At 40.6% G+C, this 20371-nt stretch overlaps 2 protein-coding genes across 2 annotated transcripts in view; one reads left to right on the top strand and one right to left on the bottom strand.

Annotated features, from left to right (window-relative positions):
* LOC306936030 (uncharacterized protein) overlaps window positions 1-8872 on the top strand; it is a 35092-nt gene extending 26220 nt beyond the window's left edge. Inside the window, exons 3-4 of the mRNA XM_079519447.1 lie at window positions 4473-4598; window positions 6632-8872. Coding sequence (XP_079375573.1) covers window positions 4473-4598; window positions 6632-7842 — 1337 coding nt within the window. The 3' untranslated portion in view covers window positions 7843-8872. The remainder of the gene's footprint in view (window positions 1-4472; window positions 4599-6631) is intronic.
* A 2677-nt stretch (window positions 8873-11549) lies between these two features.
* LOC306936465 (uncharacterized protein) lies at window positions 11550-17429 on the bottom strand. Its single transcript, XM_079519961.1, has 5 exons — window positions 17325-17429; window positions 15807-15923; window positions 14729-14878; window positions 14345-14458; window positions 11550-13573 (listed from the first exon to the last, which is right to left on the bottom strand). The coding sequence occupies exons 1-5, from the start codon at window positions 17380-17382 to the stop codon at window positions 13401-13403; spliced, it is 612 nt and encodes a 203-aa protein (XP_079376087.1). The 5' UTR covers window positions 17383-17429; the 3' UTR covers window positions 11550-13400.
* Window positions 17430-20371: the final 2942 nt, after the last annotated feature.

Below are 20371 nucleotides of genomic sequence, written 5' to 3'. Positions count from 1 at the left end.
TCTGTGTTGCCTAGACCTGGAGGTCTGAAACGTGACCAGTAGCTAATAATATGAAGTACATCTCACTCAGTGAGATAGCTCACTCCATTCATTCATTCATTTCAGTCCAGTGTGTGGATGGATGGATGGATGGATGGATTGATTGATTGATAGTTCGCAGAATTACAGTACATTTCAAGTACAACAAAACTGTTAACTGTGAGTGGACGACACCATAAAGCATTACACTTGTTTACAATAGGGCCCACCATTTTCAATTCATCAAAACATTTAGAGACGTACGAATATACACAACTATATAGTCAAAACAGGAAATCATCATAGGGGTAAAAAGTAAGGGGGAAAAGCCGTCCGTAGGTGCCCTTTGAGAGCAGTTTTGAAGGAGTCGAGGGATTTGCATGTCTTAATGACTGTTGGTAGGGCGTTCCACATTTTGGTGGCATAGGAGCAAAATGTATTCCCTTGTTTGTGCCGAATCTGGGTTGCACATGGGTTGTTGAACTCCCTCTGGTGTTGTGGGTATGGAGTCCAGATGAACTCTCCAGATTCAGCCAGGGCTATCTCTATTAAATAGGAACCTGAAGACCTCGGTCTGTACATTTCATGCGCTCTCCCTTTCTGTCATGTTATTTATTTTCTGTTCAGTTGTACTAAATACAGAGCAAGTATAGATGTGTACTATACTTAGAGGGTTTTAGTGGGTTTGACATTCTAACAATCATATCTCAATTTTCAGATTGTAGTGCATGACACAGCATTTGACAGATTACAGTTTGCACTTTGATAATCGGGGAAAGAAAACTGCACATTCTATCAGATGTGAAAAATGGCCTACTGGCAGCGTGCACTAGGAGTTATGGTGCTGATCGGTACAGCAATTTGGGAGGTTAGCCCCGGACACACAGACGGACAGATTCACAGACATTTCATACCTCAAATATTTATGCAAAATGGGATCACATTTATTTTAAGTGTAGCAACAATGAAACCTCAGCATTCTTCCAAAAAAACAGCACGTTACAAACTTACAGGTCAACTGTATTTTAAATTCCACTAACGAGAATCACAAACACTTACTTTCCTATGACTCGTCAAATCTGTCTGATTTTAGGGATGGGAACGATAATCATTATTATCGTTTAGCGTGACACTAGGATGAATTACTTTTGTTGAGCTGCAAATTCAGTCTCACTTAAACCCTCTGAGTCTATACGGACCTGTAAAAAAAAACCTGCATTTGGTACACTCTTATTTCACTCTAAAGGAATTGATTCACAAAAAATAGCAGATTGCATTGTGAGCTTGTAGATCGGCTATTGTTGGCAAACGTTCCCACCAGAATAGGGATGCTGGGGCCGGGGTTCAAGTGCTTAAACAAAAGTGGCATTTTAAGTTTTAAGTATAGCGTTTTAAATACGGATTATACAACAGGTACTTCCGACAAAGCAATGTGATTGGTTGAAATGCTAATCTACCAATGCTTCAAACCAGCATAACAGCACACTGTGCTTCACATGAGCATGACCGAATCAAAATATGAAACAAATCGCAGAAAGGTTGTTAATTTGATAGAGAAATGTTCCACAATATGAATATATTTTGATATGTTTTATTGTGGTGGTATGTGTTGTATTATAATCGCAATCGTACACAAGAGGGTGTGCGTTATTGTGATTATTGGCACTTCAGTGCTCCGTCTCGTGCATCACTGGCGTGCCAATATTCACGATAACACACACCCTCTCGTATAATATTGCTTAATTATAATTTATAAGCTGTGTGCTGCAATCGGGGATTTTCACACATCGTTTTGTAATTAATTTCCATACAAAGTTATAGAACTGACTGAGCAAGTGTGGAGAGGAAGATGTTTTTTCTTTGTGACCCACAGGGAAAGAAGGCTTAAATTAGCTGCAATTGAAACGAGATATTAAGCACTTGGAAGTGTGTAGGAATTACTGTTATGTTTATTAATTTGACATGGACATCACAATCACATTGGACGAACCAGATGCATTGCTTAAAGTGTACAGTATATAGCACGAGTGCTACTCGTGAGAAGACAAATCTTCCCACTGCTCTGAAGTTGAACTTGAATCTGACACTGAAGACAGTGATGATTGGGAGGAGACCAGTGAAGACGCAAGACGGTGATGATGAACGGAGGTTTCAGTGAGTTAGGTCCCTTCCCTTGAAGACACACCAGCGTGTCCACACTGGAGAAAAACCTTTCCATTGTAAACATTGTGACAAGAGTTTTGGTAGCTCCTGTAACATGAATAGACACCAGCGTGTCCATACTGGAGAGAAGCCGTACCCGTGTAAACTTTGTCGCAAGTGCTTCAGTGGCTCAACTGTTCAGAAGAAGCACCAGCATTTCCATACTGGAGTAAAGCCTTACCAGTGTAAACATTGTGACAAGAGTTACAGTTTGTCAGCTGACCTCAAGAGACACCAGCGCATCCACACTGGAGAAAAACCTTTCCACTGTAAACATTGTGACAAGAGTTTCATATACTCAGGTTACCTGAGTGAAAACATTGTAAGAAGAGTTTCACTAGGTCAACTTCTCTGAAAAGACACCAGAGTGTTTACATTAGAGAAAAAACGTTCTAGTGTGAAAGAGTTTCAGTGACTCAAGTTCCCTAAAGAAGCACCAGCGTATCCACACTGGAGAAAAACCTTTCAACTCTTCACAATGTGACAAAAGTTTCAGTGACTTGGGTTCCCAAAAGACACACCATGATCCACACTGGAGAAAAACCTTTCAACTCTTCACAATGTGACAAAAGTTTCAGTGACTTGGGTTCCCAAAAGACACACCATGCTCCACACTGGAGAAAAACCTTTCAACTGTTCGCAATGTGACAAACGTTTCAGTGAATCGGGTTCCCAAAAGACACACCATGCTCCACACTGGAGAAAAACCTTTCAACTGTTCGCAATGTGACAAACGTTTCAGTGAATCGGGTTCCCAAAAGACACCATGCTCCACACTGGAGAAAAACCTTTCAACTGTTCACAATGTGACAAGAGCTTCAGTGACTCGGGTTCCCAAAAGACACGCCAGCATCTTCACACTGGAGAAAAACCATTCAACTGTTCACAATGTGACAAGAGCTTCAACCATACAAGTCACCCGCATGTTCACACTGGTGAAAAACCTTTTTTCACCAAACCTCATTATTATAAACAATAACATTACTTTTCAGTTGTTCTATTTACTCTTTCCGGCATCATGTTTATTTTTTTGCTGCATTTATTTTTTATTTTTTTATTTTATTTTATTTTGGCCTCCGAATTTGCTGATTGTCTCTGCTTTTCTTGTGGTGTGTTTCCACACTTAATGCTGATTGCTTTACTTGCTGGTGCACCGTATATAGAGACTTGTGTTGGTGTGCTTGCTTCATACTTGCCCTGATGAAGACTCATTTGAGTCGAAACATGTTGTTTTAACGTGTTTTAAACTTTAATAAAGTACCCTGATTTGATATCCGCCCTTTCCTCTTTTTCACTGAGCACGTAGTTTTATTAGAGTAGTAGTAGATTTATTGTTCTGCTTTACTTTTCAGATTAATCACACACACACACACACACACACAAATTGAGTGTTGTGCAAGACTATTGAATGTAGCTGATCTACAAGCATTTTGTTATTTGTCATGTCAATTAATTGGTTGATAGCGCCCGAATGGAAACAGGACTGCGGCTGAAAATTGTCAATTTAGCTCTAAACCCACTTTAATGCTGTTAAAGAAGATTTTCAGGCTAAACGGCTTTCTTACCTTTATTTTTAGTTGTTACGTCCCCACCAAAGAGGTCCAGGTGTTATTTTGTGCAAAAACGCATTATTGGCTATTTCCCCTACCATAAGCCCTCAATGAGAGTTGGGTTTTAGTGCTAATTCGCTTATTTCCATCGAAATAAGTAGTAAAGTGTGCCGCTTGGGATACAATTTACATTATGAAGAGAGGATATATACACATTTTTTTTTGATTTTTGAGTGATGGAAATAAGCGAATTAGCACTAAAACCCAACGCCCCATTGAGGGCTTATGGTAGGGGAAATAGCCAATAATGCGTTCTTGCACAAAATAACACCTGGACCTCTTTGGTGGGGATGTAACAACTACAAATAAAGGTAAGAAAGCCTTCTAGTCCGAAATTCTCCTTTAATATTACCAGTGGCAAAGGTTTTCACCCTGTTATTCAAATTGCGTGTGTATACTTCAAGTTCACTTTCACATTACAGGTTTACACAAAAAGGTTAAAACCTTATTAGAGTTTATATTTTAACATGTTTCCATGTGTAATCTTATGAATCCCATATTCTTTGCAACATACAGTATGTTGGGGAGAATTGGGCTTAAACCATTTTGCCTGCCTTACCTTCCTCAAATATTATACATTGTTATCCTTGACACCACTATGTCTCCAGTTATTAAAGGCCTGATTCAATTGCTTCATTTCAGAGCAGTGTGAGGAGTCCAGACTGCAGGTGAAGATGAACTCTCCAGACTCGGCCAGGGACGTTTCTATTAAACAGGAACCTGAAGACATTTCTTTCAAACAGGAACCTGAAGACCACCCACACCTCAGTAAGTTTCATGTGCTCTTCATGCAGACATGCAAAAGTGTGTTTTGATACCAAATGGGGCACTTGTGTGATTCATGCAAATCCGTTGAGAAATGTTTTTGGGGTATCTCTGGTGGTGGGATCCGGAGCGATATTTCTGACAGACTGTAATAACTTCCTGCTGCCTGCAAGCGCCTGCAAGCTGCACGGTTGCACGCACGGTAATTGTCAACAAACACACGTGAGCAGTTTGCGCGTGAGCTTATATAAAATCAGCAACCTGCGAGTGCACTGCAAATCAATGTAGGCCTATACACGTGCACTTTCAACCCGCGACCTCCCCCTTCCTCTGACCAAGAGTCCAAGACCAGTTTACCACACTTGTGTCCACTCCAAGCAGCTCTCTAACTGCATTGAAATTACTACATCAATATCTATTTGTCTATTTGAGGTGGGTGGGCACGGGGGAGCGCACCGTTACTTTGTCGTTCGATTGTTGTAAATGCCTGGGTCTCCTTCGCTGCTCAATGCGCGCTGAAATGAGCAGATCTAGATTCAAGATTTTATTGCCATGTCAACAGAGTTGATTGGAATTTGTTTCAGTGCACTAAAAACAGACATACAAAAAGACACATATTCACATCACATATTCAGACAGTAGAACAAGATACAAAAGTACAAACATCATATGAGGGGGACCAATAAATAAGAAGAATGAAAAACGTTACAATTCATGTTGAATAAATAAATAGCAATACATCGCAGTTTGCTATTTATTTATTCAACATGAATTGTACAAGCTTACCTCGCCGCGTTGTGGGCTTGTAGATCTGCAATTTTTGACACAACCCCGTGGTCCTAAAAACAAGAGGTTGTGCAATCTTTAGCAGGCTATAAACATACGTTATTAATTATAGGCTATTATTAGACAACCTGTAATCAATGCATGGGGGTTTGAGTTATAGTAGACTGGCTGCTGGCTAATGTTTTGCTAGCTTCCACTCACTGTTAGGAGTATTTGTGTGTGTGTGTGTGTGTGTGTGTGTGTGTGTGTGTGTGTGTGTGTGTGTGTGTGTGTGTGTGTGAGTGCGTGTGTGTTTTCTTGACATTGGTCACAGTCATTATTAGATTTGGGGTAATGAATGAAACAGATCAGCAATTTCAAATGATCATGTCCAGATGATCAATACTATTGATCATCAATATTATTTTATGATCTCATCAGGTTCATCTTTGTACTGATTGAGCAGATGAGCATCTGTCCTTTTGAGTGGTGCAAACCACTCCAACAACCAGCTTTGTCTGTATCTATGTTTGTGTACCTGTATACGTGTCCGTGCACAGGTGAGCATGGTCACTGACATTACGTCAGACCACAGCTGATCAGGCTATATAGGACCTTGCACCACTCAGTTCACACGGATGTGATTTTTCTTTCTATGATCACATGACTCAGGGAATTCATATTCATATCTTGCTCAATGCTGAGAGTATAGGTTTATACTGATTGACTCAAGTGTAGTATAACCATGTGTTTGGCACCCCTAAAAACCCTGCGCCTCGACCCGCATACTGTCACATTTTTCACCCTGGGCCTGTTCGTATGCCTGTTCCTTTCTTTAATAGTTTATGTTCTGTAGGGCCTGCCACTGTCTCATTTCCACTATACAATAACAATGGCAAAATATACCATGACAATATGGGCTCTATTTTCGTCCACGCTAAACCCCTTATCCCTAAACTACTTTGCCTTTTTTTTTTTTTTTTTTTACTATTTTGAAGGAAAAAAAATTGAATAGTTAAAATAGCCAATCTACAAGCTCACAATGTGTCTGATTGGCTAGTTGTTCTGCATCTAGATACCACTGTACTTTATCTAGACGTCTAGATAAAGTACAGTAAAGTGGTATAGATGCAGAAGAGTGGTCTCATACACTATAGATGCAGTAAAGTGGTCTCATTTTTACAATAGGCGGACTGCATGTATAAAACTGCATGGTTCTTGCCCAAAACTGCTATCTAGTATTCACTATTATGTAATTTTTCTGCTCCTAGACATCCTGCACGTGGTTGTGTGTAAAGAGGAGGATTCTATTAAACAGGAGCGGAGCCCCAGTCTGCTCCAGGAGGAACCAGAGCCTACACACATTAAAGAGGAACATGAGGAGCTTAAAGATAAACAGGAAGAGCTACTTCAAAGACCAGAGCAGCCTGATGGGTCAATGTTGACATTATTAGCAGTCAAAGGTGAAGAAGAAAAGGATGATGATGATGATGATGATGATGATGCAGAAGACATCTCTTCCCACTTCTCTGAAGTTGAAGTTGAAGTTGAATCTGACACTGAAGTCACTGAAGACAGTGATGATTGGAAGGCGACCAGTGAAGACGATGATGACGAGCGGCGTGACAAGAGTTTTAGTGAGTCAGATCCCTTGAGGACACGCCAGCGTATCGACAGTAGAGATAAACCTTTCCACTGTAAACTTTGTAAGACGAGTTTCACTAGGGCGGCTTCTCTGAATACACACCAGAGTGTTCACACTGGAGAAAAACCTTTTCACTGTAAACATTGTGACAAGAGTTTCACACAGTCATCTAGTCTGAGAACACACCAGCGTGTCCACACTGGAGAAAAACCTTTCCAGTGTACATCATGTGGCAAGAGTTTTAGTACGTCATCTGATCTGAAGAGACATCAGCATATCCACGCTGGAGAAAAAACGTTCCAATGTAACCTTTGTGACAAGAGTTTCAGAGAATCATTTACTCTGAAGACACATCAGCGTGTCCACACTGGAGAAAAACCTTTCCAGTGTAAACATTGTGACAAGAGTTTCAGTCGGTCATGTGATCTGAAGACACACCAGCGTATCCACACGGGAGAAAAACCGTTCCAATGTAACCTTTGTGACAAGAGTTTCATTTTATCAGGTACTCTGAAGAGACACCAGTGTGTCCACACTGGAGAAAAACCTTTCCAGTGTACATCATGTGGCAAGAGTTATAGTAAGTCATATGATCTGAAGAGACATCAGCGTATCCACACTAGAGAAAAACCCTTTCAGTGTAACCTTTGTGACAAGAGTTTCATTGTATCAGGTACTCTGAAGAGACACCAGCGTGTCCACACTGGAGAAAAACCTTTCCAGTGTACATCATGTGGCAAGAGTTATAGTAAGTCATACGATCTGAAGAGACACCAGTGTATCCACACTGGAGTTAGATATGGGGCAAGATGGCAGCGGCAGGTGGAGTGCAGGTAGAGAGCAGATGCCACTCTGAGCACTAAACCATGACAAAACAAAGAACAACTAACATTTGGAAGTTAAGTAGCAACACAGAAGGACACAAAGACCAAAAAAAGACTGTAATGCAGTTGGACTTGAGGAGCTGGAGGAGATAAATAAAAAATCTCTGAACCTCATGAGCGGGGAGCTTAGCACGTTTGCTAAACAGCAAGCCATGCTGCTGGCTCTAATGGACGTCGTCAAGCAACTGCAGAAACTTATCAAAGAGAAGGATGCTAAAATAGACGGCTTGGAGCGAAGAATTGATGAGCTGGAACAGTACACCAGAATGGAGGATGTGATAACAGGACTGGAAACAACTCATCATTCATATGCTTCTGCGGCCAGGGTAGGGGACGCCCCGGCAGAGGAGCTGGAAACGCTGAAGCGACAAGTCATACAGTTCTTAAAAAAAACAAAGCATAAACATAGCGCCAAAATTGCGGCATGCCATACACTTCCCAGGAGGGACAGAAACGCCATTCGATTTGTGAATCGGAAGGTTGAGCTGATGAAACAAGGCAAGAAGCTGAAGGGAACAGGAGTGTAGGCTACTTGAATAATATAAACAACTCGCCAAAAGAAGCGCCGACATCGCCAGGCATGGCGATATTCACTTCTATATAAAAAGCAGGAAATAATGTAAGGAGGTAAAAAGGGAAAAGAAAGAAAGAAGATATAGGGGGAGGGCATAGTGACGCATTCGGTAGGATTTTGGCGCCATCTTCCTGCCTACATGTAGGATGCTAGGCTACTTGGCTGCCAGTCTGTAGTTCGTCCAAAGGAGGATATGGTTTCATATCAGTTTCATAGGCCTATATTGGATTTAATATTTAACTATAATACACAGGCCTATGAGGGGCCAAATTGTTTTCCATTATTTACACTGTAACAGGGGACACACATTTTGGACATAACAGCAGGGACATTTTATGCTAAAGATGGCCATTCTCATATAATGAAGATTGGTGAGAAGCATTAGAACTATACTATATAATAAGAATTCCATTTTTGTATTTTGTTTGAATTTCATTTGTTTTATTCTGTAACTGCAGCTGAATAAACATGACGTGGACATGGCATTTTAGCATACCTCATATACAGTATGTACATTTTAAATAAGACTGCAACAACAACGTTACTATTTCCTAAGTAAATGTACACAAGCTGCACAGTGAAAACAGAACCTGACCTTTAGTACAGTACCCAGTACTAAACCCAGGCTTCCCCAGAGCTAGTGTCGAAGTGTCCTTGAGCAAGACACTGAACCCCTTATTGCTGGCTGGTGCCTTGCATGGTTTCCGCCGCCATCGGTGTATGAATGTGTGTGTGAATTGATGCACAATCTATGTAAAAGCGCCTTGGATAAAGGCGCTATATAGCACCATTTACCATTTTTAATCATGTGGACCATAGCGATATATTTTTAAATAAGTATTATAAATGACGTTGGAACAAAATGTGATGACTAATCTAGGCTTTTATTCCCGAGGTGGGAAAACATATTTTCTGTTCAAAGTGTTTTAACTGATACAATATCAAATGGGTTACTTTATTTAACTGAAGGAACATGTTGCACCGCCACCTATCTCATGGGAAATCAATGCAATTTGTATTACCAAACCTCTTCTACATGAAACAGGGTTTACTGCATAAACTGAGGCATATTGTGTGAAACACTGCCACCTCCTGTCCATAATCACCTACTACAATAATTAACTACCTGACTGGTGTACTGTACACATTAGTAACAGTATAGCTGTTGTGAGCCTGTTCTCCCTTACGGAGCTATGTGTGTGGCTGGCTGGGCCTGAGCACTATGGCCTCTTTAGTCCATGAACCAGAGCTCCAAAATTGGAATGTTAATTATGAATTGCGTGTGCAAAACCGTACCTATATTAGATTAGAAACTTCCCCAATTGAGTACTTACACAAAGCGAATGATTTATTGTATTACTAATTTTAGGAAAATATGCAAAATAATCGCAAATACGAAAAAGCTACTAATGTGGAAGGGTTATCATGTATTAATTTACTTGTATTGATCCTGTATAAACAATTTAATGTAGGTCTAGTTTTTCCCGCCAATTTTGGAGCTCTGGCTCATGGACTAAGAACCAGAACTGAACCGGTTCCCATTGGGAACCAACCGGTGGAAAGGGGGTCCTCGTGTGTGGCTATGTTGTATGGTTTAGAGACAGTCGCTCTAAGGCATGCATGGGCAACTGGCGGCCCGGGGGCCACATTTGGCCCTCACCTTCACTTAATGTGGCCCCCAGGTTAATGTCAGAATACTGATATATTATTGATTTCAGCTGTTACAATTCCAAACATGCAAACATGACCCGCTTGAATTACTTCAAGTAGCTTAATGAGTATATTAATCATTCAGGAAATAATTCAGGATTTCAAATAATAGCAAAAATAGCTGATCTACAAGCTCATGACTACTTGATCTTGTAGATCGGCTATTTTTACAATGTGGCCCATCTGGAGTGAGTGTGGAATTATAGTGGTCCTCTCCATCGTCAAAGCTGCCCAGCCCTGCACTAAAGCAACTAAAATGTTGAGGTTCTCTCTGGGTTTAACAAGGATGGATCGGATCAGTTACGAGTACCAGTATCAGAGGGACATGTCAGATGTTTTGGAGATAAAGCCAGGGAGGCCAGACTGAGATGGTTTGGACACGTACAGAGGAGGGGTAGTGAGTATATCGGTAGAACTTAGGATGTTGAGGTCGGAACTGCCAGGCAGGAGGCCTAGAGGAAGACCAAAGAGAAGATGTAGTGAAAGAGGACCTGAAGTTAGTTGGTGTGGGAGAAGGGAAAAGCCGAAAGGAGGAAGATACCTGCGTGTTATTATCATATATGACCTGGAAAACACAGTGTGCCCACAGTATGAAGCATTACGTCCTAGACCATGACCATAAAACATTTGATTTTGTGAAGAAAATAATAATAATGTCACAATAGCAACTTTGATGAGGCAGTATTATTGCTTTGTTTTAAAAATATAAAGTTTTCTTCATGTCCAGGTTTTCTCAAGAGAGTGCTTGAGATGACGACAAGGATCCCAGATACAGAGAATAGAATACGCAGTCACCAGAGATTTGTATTTTAAATACAAAAAAGTATTTGAAAATACAGAAAATATTTCGAAGACATGGATTTCGAATGCATGCCCATCTCTGGCAGTCGCAGAGTGAGCAGGTCAGGGCCGGATTTAGCCAGCCCCACTCAGGTGGGCAGACAGAATTGTAAGGGGGGCGACTCCGCCGGCGCGGGTGGGCAGGACGCACGCCCCCCCCCCCCCCCCCCCCCCCCCCCCCCCCCCCCTAGAACCGGCCCTGGAGCAGGTTACGAGGGTATGCTGTGTTTGTGGAGCCATGTGAATAGAACACAGTGAGCAGGTTACGAGGGGATGGTGTGTTTGGTGAGCCATGCTTTAAGTCAGCCTTGAACCTCAATGGGGAAGTAAAAACCTTCAGGGCTGTTGGTAGAACATTCCACTGTTTTGTGGCTGTTCCTCTGACCTCCACCAGAGGTCAGAGGAACTCTCTGGTGGAGTACCTATTAGCATCTCCTACTCTGAAGAAGTAGTTTATAGGTTAGGGTTTGAGAACAATGCATGGTTATAGTAACTTACACAAGGGCTAATTTAATATCTTTTATTAAATGCTTTGCCTTTAACATGTTTTATGTGTGACAGATCCAGTTGACAGTTTCAACCTGTCAATATTAACAGTACTTAATTTACAGCCAGAAATAAATCTTAAAAACAAATCCACCACCTGTCACACACGCGTACAGTACGCACATTGATGAAGTAGTCCCTTCCCCTTTTTGTTTGAAAATGTTTTTTCATTTAAAAAAAAATAACACAATAACATAGAAAAATAAACCAACTGGGCCAGCATCACATTATAACGCCTCAGAACTTTTGAATGCTTCCAAACAGCAATTAAAGTAGCAATTTGGATGGACATTGCAAGTCACTGTAGTCAATGTTATACTGTAACTGTAGCTGAAATAACAGCTATACAAATGGACAGTTTTCATACAATGCTGCTGATCCATATATGATCATCCAATTGGATTTAATTGTATTAATGTGTGTATTGTTATTTTGACTGAAAGGTAAAGTAAATTCGTTTGGAGTAATTCTGGCCTTTGCATAAAAGAGAAGCGGCTTAAATGCTTCATATTGGTCCTGCACACACAGAGTGACCTATAAAACAACAATCCAATCACACAACTAGGCCCGTCACAATTATTACATAGTTGCCTAATTATTTGAGATAATGGTAATTATTTTTGCATAAATCGTCAATCATTTCCATGTTGAGAAATGTCCTTGCATTTTCACACTTTTTCAAAAATAGCAGATCAACTAATAACTCTATTTAGTACATTTCTTTGGAAGGAAGAAACATTCAATGTGTCAGTGATTTATTTTTATATTTTAGTTATTTGTCATATCTTGTGATCACGAAGGCTAAAAGGCTTTTAATTGTTAATCGCAATTATTTGTCTGACAATTAATCGTCAACTTAAATGTGTAATCAATAATCATGACAGACCTAAACACAACCACTGGTAACACACTGAGGAGGATTCTGAGATATCTAGACCGCCCATGGACAGCATACGACCTGAGAACCACCGTGTACCAGCCTGTAGAACCATGTTTTTTCAATGATCTATGAAGTGGTGTGAACAACTGGCAAGATATAAATTTAGTAGACTCGTTTTAAAGCTGATTTAAATGCATTGAAGTATATGCCTGATTTATACTACTTTTCGTGTGTGTGTGTGTGTGTGTGTGTGTGTGTGTGTGTGTGTGTGTACAGGGACACTGCGTAATGAATCGGAGGCACCGCTCAAAAAACAAAACAAAAATAAAACAGAATATTCTGTCGTGAAGCCGCCCAGGACCCATGAATCATGATGCATCTGGGACTGAACAAATGACCTATTGCAAAGCACTCTGTTTCTTGATGAGCTCTTACAGAGATAAGGATCAATCTGAAGAGATTATATTACAAGAGGTGAAACTCCCATTAAGTCCCATGGTAACAACCAGCGTCAGTTCCTCCGCCATTTTGGAGTGATGACGCGACTACCGGTTTCTTTAAAAAACATAAAAGGTCATGCTGTACCAACTAAAAACCTGTTTTTATCCTATTCTACTATCATATCTTTAATGGTCTGTGTTGAACAGCGCAAAATAGTAAATATGCATATGCCTACTACTGTAATTAATGAATAAATTCATCATTTATTTATCATATTTATGAATGGATCAAAGTAGAAATTAGTAATTTATTTATTCATTCAGAATTCCAGGGTGCATGTGTGCGCCCGTGCATGTTTATTACGTGCCTGTTTGTGTTGTTACATTAACATTAATTCAGAATATCAGATGTATGCGCCTGTGTCGCCATCTAGTGGTGATTCCAAAACACTTAAGAGTTTCAGCTCTCGTTATATAATCTCTTAATACCGATGGAGTGGTAACTGAAGCAGCGAAACCTTTCAGTTGAACAGAGCAACAGAGACCACTGGTGCTGCCAGGAGCAATAAGAGGCCAACAGCGGTGCTGGTAGCGCTGTTGCACAAGTCACCCTCACAGCAGCCAGACTTGGGCCCCACGCACAGGCTCTTTGAGACGCAGCCCTTCATGATCACCTTATTGCCTCCGTGTGCCACTGTGAACAAGACAGAAAACATGTTATTGTCTGAATACTTAAAGGGCAATGCCTCTCATTTTCAACATTGAATTATGCAATTAATATAACTTAGACAAAGGTCTACTCTAGGGTCTAGAACTTGGGACAGTTGGGTCAGTGACATCAGACCTCCAGTTATAGGTTAAACAAAAGGGGGGGGGGACTTTTTTTTAAATTATTTCCAATAAGTTATATTAATGACATAGTTCAATGTTGAAAATGAGTGGTATTCCCCTTTAATGCTCCATAGAGAAACATATAGGCTACAATAGGTTGTTTCGAGGAAGCAATCCGATTGGTTGAAGTAGCCATCTAGCCGTGCTTCAAACGAGAATGATGGAAAGCCTAGAATCCAAACATAAATATCAGCTGTGCTGAGTCTTGCTGCTCTGGCACAACAGAGCCGGCTGGGTTGCTAAGCTAACAAGTTTATTTTCTTTTTTTGCGAGTATCTTAGTCATAATGACATTGTGTTTTTTTATAGGGCTGCTGTTGTATAATCGCAATATTACATTCAAGGGTCGTGCTTTACCTTCATTAATGGCACTTCTGCGCTGCTTAAAAAGAAAGCAGCATATGAAAAAAGAATTAACACTCATCTTTAACAACCTAAAACTTGAACCTTGATTGAAGGAAAAAAAAAACAAAGCTGTCCTTTAATGATAAAGCACACCCTCTCACGTAATATTGCTTAATTCTTCTGAGCGGAAGAATGTGAAACATTTGGGTAAACGGGAATAGAATTGTTACTTGATGAGGAGATGCATCGATCAGCATCACCAGAACAGGACAGAATGTTGGAGCAGTTGTTGCCTTTGCAAGTGAAGCACCTCTTGCCGTTGGGAGAAGAAGAGCTGCCAGGAACTGTAGGTTTGACATTTTCAAATGGTGATTCATTTAACCCCGCCTCGTGTAGGCTACAACAAAACATTCACATATTTGCATAAACAAGTGAAACCACACCTTTATTACAGTTGGCCTCTGGCACAAATGCAACTCTCAACGCTCCTCATAAGCATTTGACATAGGCCTATGTATACACACACACACGCAGTGCGCATAGATTCAAAAGTGGGGGGATAGCGCGCGCACACACACACGAATACACGCACACACACACACATAGGTACTTACGTGCAGTGGGATATTGGACCTTGCAGAGGGCAGTGGAGCAGCACTTGGTGCTTATTTGTGTCCTGGAGATTCCAAGGTCCATTGAGCCACTAACATCACACCCAGCAGATGGCATGCAAGACTTCACTTTAGCATCCACTTTAGTCCCAGCTAAACACACAAGAAGATATCAGCCACTGTCAAACAATGTCTTAAATAATCATACTAGATTCTAGAAAGTGGTTTTGCCTCACAAAAATGAAATACAGAGGTTATATTGTAGCTTTTATAATAAATAATATAATAAAGCTTTATTTGTATAGCACCTTTTAAGAACCAGTCACAAAGAGAAACATATATAAAGACATAGCAAGGGGGCACACAATAGAATAAAATACATTGTCAATAATGCACAAAATCACAACAACAGAAGAAATCAATAAAAAAATCACAAATCACACATGGGTAGGGGGTTGAATGCAGCTTTGTAAAAATGAGTCTTAAGGAGTGATTTAAAACGGTGCACAGACTCGGCAAGCCTGATCTCTAGGGGCAGGGCTTTGATTGATTGATTGATTGAAATATGTATTAACAGTTTGCAGAATTACAGTACATTTCAAGCACAAACTCAATACAAAGACTGTTAACTGTGATTCAGATTTTACGGGGGCCAGTTTCGAATTGCAGCCGTCCGTAGGTGCCCTTTGAGAGCGGTTTTGAAGGAGTCAAGGGATTCACATGTCTTAATGACTGTTGGTAGGGCGTTCCACATTTTGGTGGCATAGGAGCGAAAATAATTTAGTCCCTTGTTTGTGCCGAATCTGAGAGACGGTGCACGGATAGCGGATGCCCGGTCGCCTACAGTTTTTTTGCAGCCTGATTTGATTGAGAGAAGGGCCGTGCCGGATGATCGTAGCTCGCGAGCTGGCTCGTAGGGGCCGAGTAGGTCAGAAATGTAAGATGGAGCAAGTCCGGATCTAGCTTTGAAAGTGAATAAAAGTATTTTAAAATTGATTCTGTATGAGACAGGCAGCCAATGTAGGGTGGCCAGGATAGGGGTGATGTGATAACATTTTCTGGAGCCTTATCATATACATACCCACATATGTCCTGGTTACTGATGCACCACATTGGTGGGAAGCGGGACAGTCTCTCTGTGTTTCAATGCAGCTTCCTCCCAAATCGATGCACTCGTAACATTTCAAGGCAGAGAGAGCTAGAGAGACAACAGGTGATATCACAGAGGTTACGACTGAAAGCTGTGTGTGTGTGTGTGTGTGTGTGTGTGTGTGTGTGTGTGTGTGTGTGTGTGTGTGTGTGTGTGTGTGTGTATATATATATATATATAACATAGAAATAAATTACTTCCTGGCAACATGGGATGGTAGGTGAGAGCTGAGAGGGGTACTAAACTTCAAACAACCAGGTGTTTGCACTACAATGAAAAGTATGTTTATTTCTGTTCGCGGGGTGAAGCTATGGAATGGCTTGCTTCTTTTTTTAAAGTCTCAAACATGCTTTTTTGGACAAATACCAAATGGAATGATTGATGGATTGATTAATTGTTAATTTGTAAATATGATCAAATGCCGGATTTAGACTAGGAATCGAATTACCGGTATGTACATGTACTTATTTGTTTCTGTTAATATTGGGGTTTTTTCCCTTCTTTTTTTTGTTATTGTTTGTTTATTTATGTATGTTTTTAATATTTTTTCTTTCTTAATATATTTAACAAAATGTAATAAGGATAGGCATTAAGAAGCTAATAGCCTCTATACCTTTTCTGATCATGTTAAAAGAAAAATAGATATGATTCTTGTAATGTCTCACGCCACGGTATAAGATCGAAATAAACCATTCATTCAAGCTTTCATCACCTCAAAGCTGTCAATGTTATTTTGCATGGCTGTGTTGTTGAACACCGTCAGGAAAGTTACACGACTGAGCCACGGTCAGCCACCCAGGCCAGGTGATAATCACTGTACCGTAGTCTTACCGTGCATATAGGACACGTCACACGGTAAGACTACGGTAGCCTACGGACTACATGAAAACTCCTGTCGGAAGGAGTTGGATACTGATTCTCCCTTTCCTCTTATCTCTAGTTTATTCAAATAATGTCATGCACTTTTTTTTTATCGCCTAGGGCCTACTGCAGGCCTCGTTGACTAGATTTTTTAGAACACATTATGAAGCTCATTGCTACCGAAATGATCGATTAGTTGTTATGGATAAATCCCGTCATTAACATCCATCAAACTAGGGGTGGGCGATATGGTGATAAATATCGTATCGTGATAAAATGTCTCCTTTTCAGAGATATCATAGATATCGTGATACATTGATTGCGCATTCTATGATTTGCAGTTCTATACCTTAATGTATACTTTCATAGAACGATGAATTTTGTTAGCCAAAATTAAGTATTTTGGTCTAAATGTTCTGTTACTCCTTTTTCTTTTAGTTACCGTGTATGTGGTTGTTCTGTTAAGTAACTTGAAGAATAACCCTGAAAAACGCATGAAAAAATATCGCGATAATGTCATGTATCGTGCTTGAAAAAGTTGCCCACCCCTACATAAAACCGCAATATATCATTCAAAAAAAGACTTACGTTTTGGGAAAAGCAGAACCGCAAGGATCACTATGACTCTCTGCATTTTGATGTCCATCCAACTGAAAAACTGGGCAACGGTACAGCTTTTAATAACAGTCTGCAAATGGGGTGTGGCGTCTAGATGGGGGTGGGGGGGATGCATAACATTCCATTCCATTTCTTTACTTTAACTTTCAATTTGCTGAAGTTGAAACCATGCAACCCAGAAGCCACAGCAGAACCCACAATATTTACATAGTCACTGAGATATATATATATATTATATATTATAACCACAATCTGAATAATCTAGAAGAACACCTGTAGTGGAGGAGTTAAGACACTTTTAACTTCAAGTCATGCTACAGAGGTCCCCTTTGGTATGGAAATACCTTAGGGTCATAGGAAAAGTTTTATCCAAAGAGACGAGTTGCTACACCCTTCATTTCGGAAATATTCACGTTTTTCAAAATGGCCACCGACAATGAACCACTATTAGACCAGACCACATATCTTTGCCTCTGTTAGAGCTATAATAATATTATCGGTGTCAAAGTGTACATTTTTAGGGTCAAGGAATCCAATGAAATAGATTTCAAGACAAAAAAATCCCAAACATTTTCTCGTTACCATGACAACAGGGTTAAAATTTGCAAATTTCATTCAAAAAAATATGTTTTAACAGGGTAACTTTCACCCCCTGATCCCCTAAAACTTTAATTTAGTTTTCCCTTTGGCATGGAAGTACCTTAGGGCAATAGGAAAGAAATGATCCAAAGAGACAAATAACATCACTCTTCATTTCTGAAATATATGCATTTTTAAAAATGGCCGCCGCCATATACAACAATACAGCATAGCCCATATCTTTGCTTCCGTTAGAGCCATGATAATAATATTGGGGTCAAAGTGTACATTTTTGGGGCCAAGTAATCCAATTCTATAGGTTTCAAGGCACAAAAAAACAATCATTTTCTCGTTACCATGACAACAGGGGTAAAATATGCAAATGTCATTCAAAATACGTTTTAACCCCCTCCCCATCCCCATAAAACTTTAATTTAGTTTTCTATTTCATCATGGAAGTACCTTAGGGCAATATGAAATAAATTATCCAAAGATACAAATAAGATCACTCTTCATTTCAGAAATGTGTGTTTTTAAAAATGGCCGCCACCATATACAGCATATATATCTTTGCTTAAGAGCTATAGTGATAAAATTAGTGTAAAAGTGTACATTTCTGCGTCTAGGAATCCAATTAAATAGGTTTCAAGACTAAACAATCCAATAGTTTTCTCATTATAATGACAACAGGGGTGAAATATGCACATTTCATTAGAAAAATACGTTTTAACAGGGTAACATACCCCCTCCCCACTAACACATTTATTTACTTTTCCCTTTGGTATGGAAGTACCTTAGCAGGGCAATACAAATAAATTATCCAAAAAGACAAATAAGATCACTCTTCATTTCTAAAATATATGTGTTTAAAAATGGCCACCACCATTTGAAGTAATACAACAGAAGCAAAGGTATGGATCTTTGCTTCTATTAAAGCTATAAATGGTACAGTTCTTGTCAAAGTGTACATTTTTAGGGTCATTACAATGAGGTTGCAAATCCTAGTCAATCAATCAATCAATCAATCAATGGGAGTGGTGTGATTGGGAGTAACAATCTCCCTGATCTGAACCCGAGTGGTGGCTTGTTATTGGATTTCTGTGCTAGTCATGGACAGACCATAACAAACACCATGTTCGAACATATGCTCATAAGTGTACTTGGTACCAGAGCAGCCTATGGCCTAAGATGATCGATTTTGAAATCGTATCAGCTGACCTGAGGCAGTATGTTCTGGACACTCGGGTGAAGAGATGGGCTGAACTGTCAACCGATCACCATCTGGTGGTGAGGGTGAAGTCTGGACAGACTTGGCAAACCCAAGCGTCTAGCGCGGGTGAACTGGAGACGTTGGGAGGAGGCACCTCCGGCAGGACTTCTCTGGCATCCCTGCATGTGGAAGTTGGGGACGTTGAATGGGAATGGGCAATGTTCAAAGCTTGTATTGCTGCGGCTGTGAGCTGTGGTCAGAAGGTCTTCGAACACCCTGGTGGCCAGGGAAGCTGTCCGACTGAAGGACTCCTATCGGGGTATGTTATCCCGGGGGACTCCAGCAGTTGCAAGGTGCCGACAGGCCTGAAGGTCAGCAGCCAGTTAAGCAACTCCACAGTGGCAAAGCCCCAGGGATTGATGAGATCCATCGATAAATACTAAAGGCTCTGGGTGTTGAGGGGCTTGGTTGAGACATAACTGCGCAAAAAGCATGGAATATGGATGTGTATATTGCCGGAAACTCCCGTTAAACTTTTCAACAAACTCCGGTAAACTCCCGAATTGTACCATCACACCTGTATATTACCGTATATTAACTATATGCCCGCTAAACTTGAGCAAGTGCCCATAATTGCCCATTAACTCCTTTTTTCACGCTGTGCATCTTTTCAACATTTCGACCCCTCGGGGCCCAGAGAGTGTGTGCCAATTATAGAGGTCTCTCATTGCTCAGTCTTCCTGGGAAGGTGTACACCAAGGTACTAGAAAGGAGGGTCCGGCCGATAGTCGAACCTCAGATTCAAGAGGAGTAATGTGGATTCTGTCCTGGCCGTAGAACAACTGACCAGCTCTTCACTCTTTCAGAGATTCTGGAGAGGCCTGGGAGTAGGCATATCCAGTTTACATGTGTTTTGTAGATGCAGGTTGCAGGAATATGGGTTGAGGGATTTGTTGTTGAGGGCCATCCAATCTCTGTACACCCAAAGCGAGAACATTGTCACGTGTGTTGGGCAGTAGGTTGGATTTGTTTCCTGTGGGGGTTTGCTTCCGCCAGGGCTGCGCATTGTCACCTATCCGGACCCATCTGACCTTCAACTCTCAGTGGATTCTTTTTTGGTTGAGTGCACAGTGGCTAGGATCAGGATCAGCATCTCCAAATCTGAGACCAGGAAACCGCTGAATTGTGCATACTGGGCAGGGAACAATACTTTGCCCTAGGTGAAAGA

This window comes from Electrona antarctica (assembly GCF_951216825.1).
Source record: "Electrona antarctica genome assembly, chromosome: 2".
Taxonomy (NCBI): Eukaryota; Metazoa; Chordata; class Actinopteri; order Myctophiformes; family Myctophidae; genus Electrona; species Electrona antarctica.
The sequence above is the reverse complement of the archived record's forward strand: the minus strand, read 5'-3'. Positions and strand labels throughout refer to the sequence as shown.

Bases quoted from the DNA above. Each gene is read 5' to 3' on its own strand.
- LOC306936465 (XM_079519961.1), bottom strand. From the start codon at position 17,382: ATGGACATCAAAATGCAGAGAGTCATAGTGATCCTTGCGGTTCTGCTT. The intron at 15,924-17,324 runs GTAAGTCTTTTT...TTGTCTCTCTAG, and splicing joins GGTTCTGCTTTTCCCAAAAC to CTCTCTCTGCCTTGAAATGT. The intron at 13,574-14,344 runs GTAACAATTCTA...TCTTGTTCACAG, and splicing joins TCGATGCATCTCCTCATCAA to TGGCACACGGAGGCAATAAG.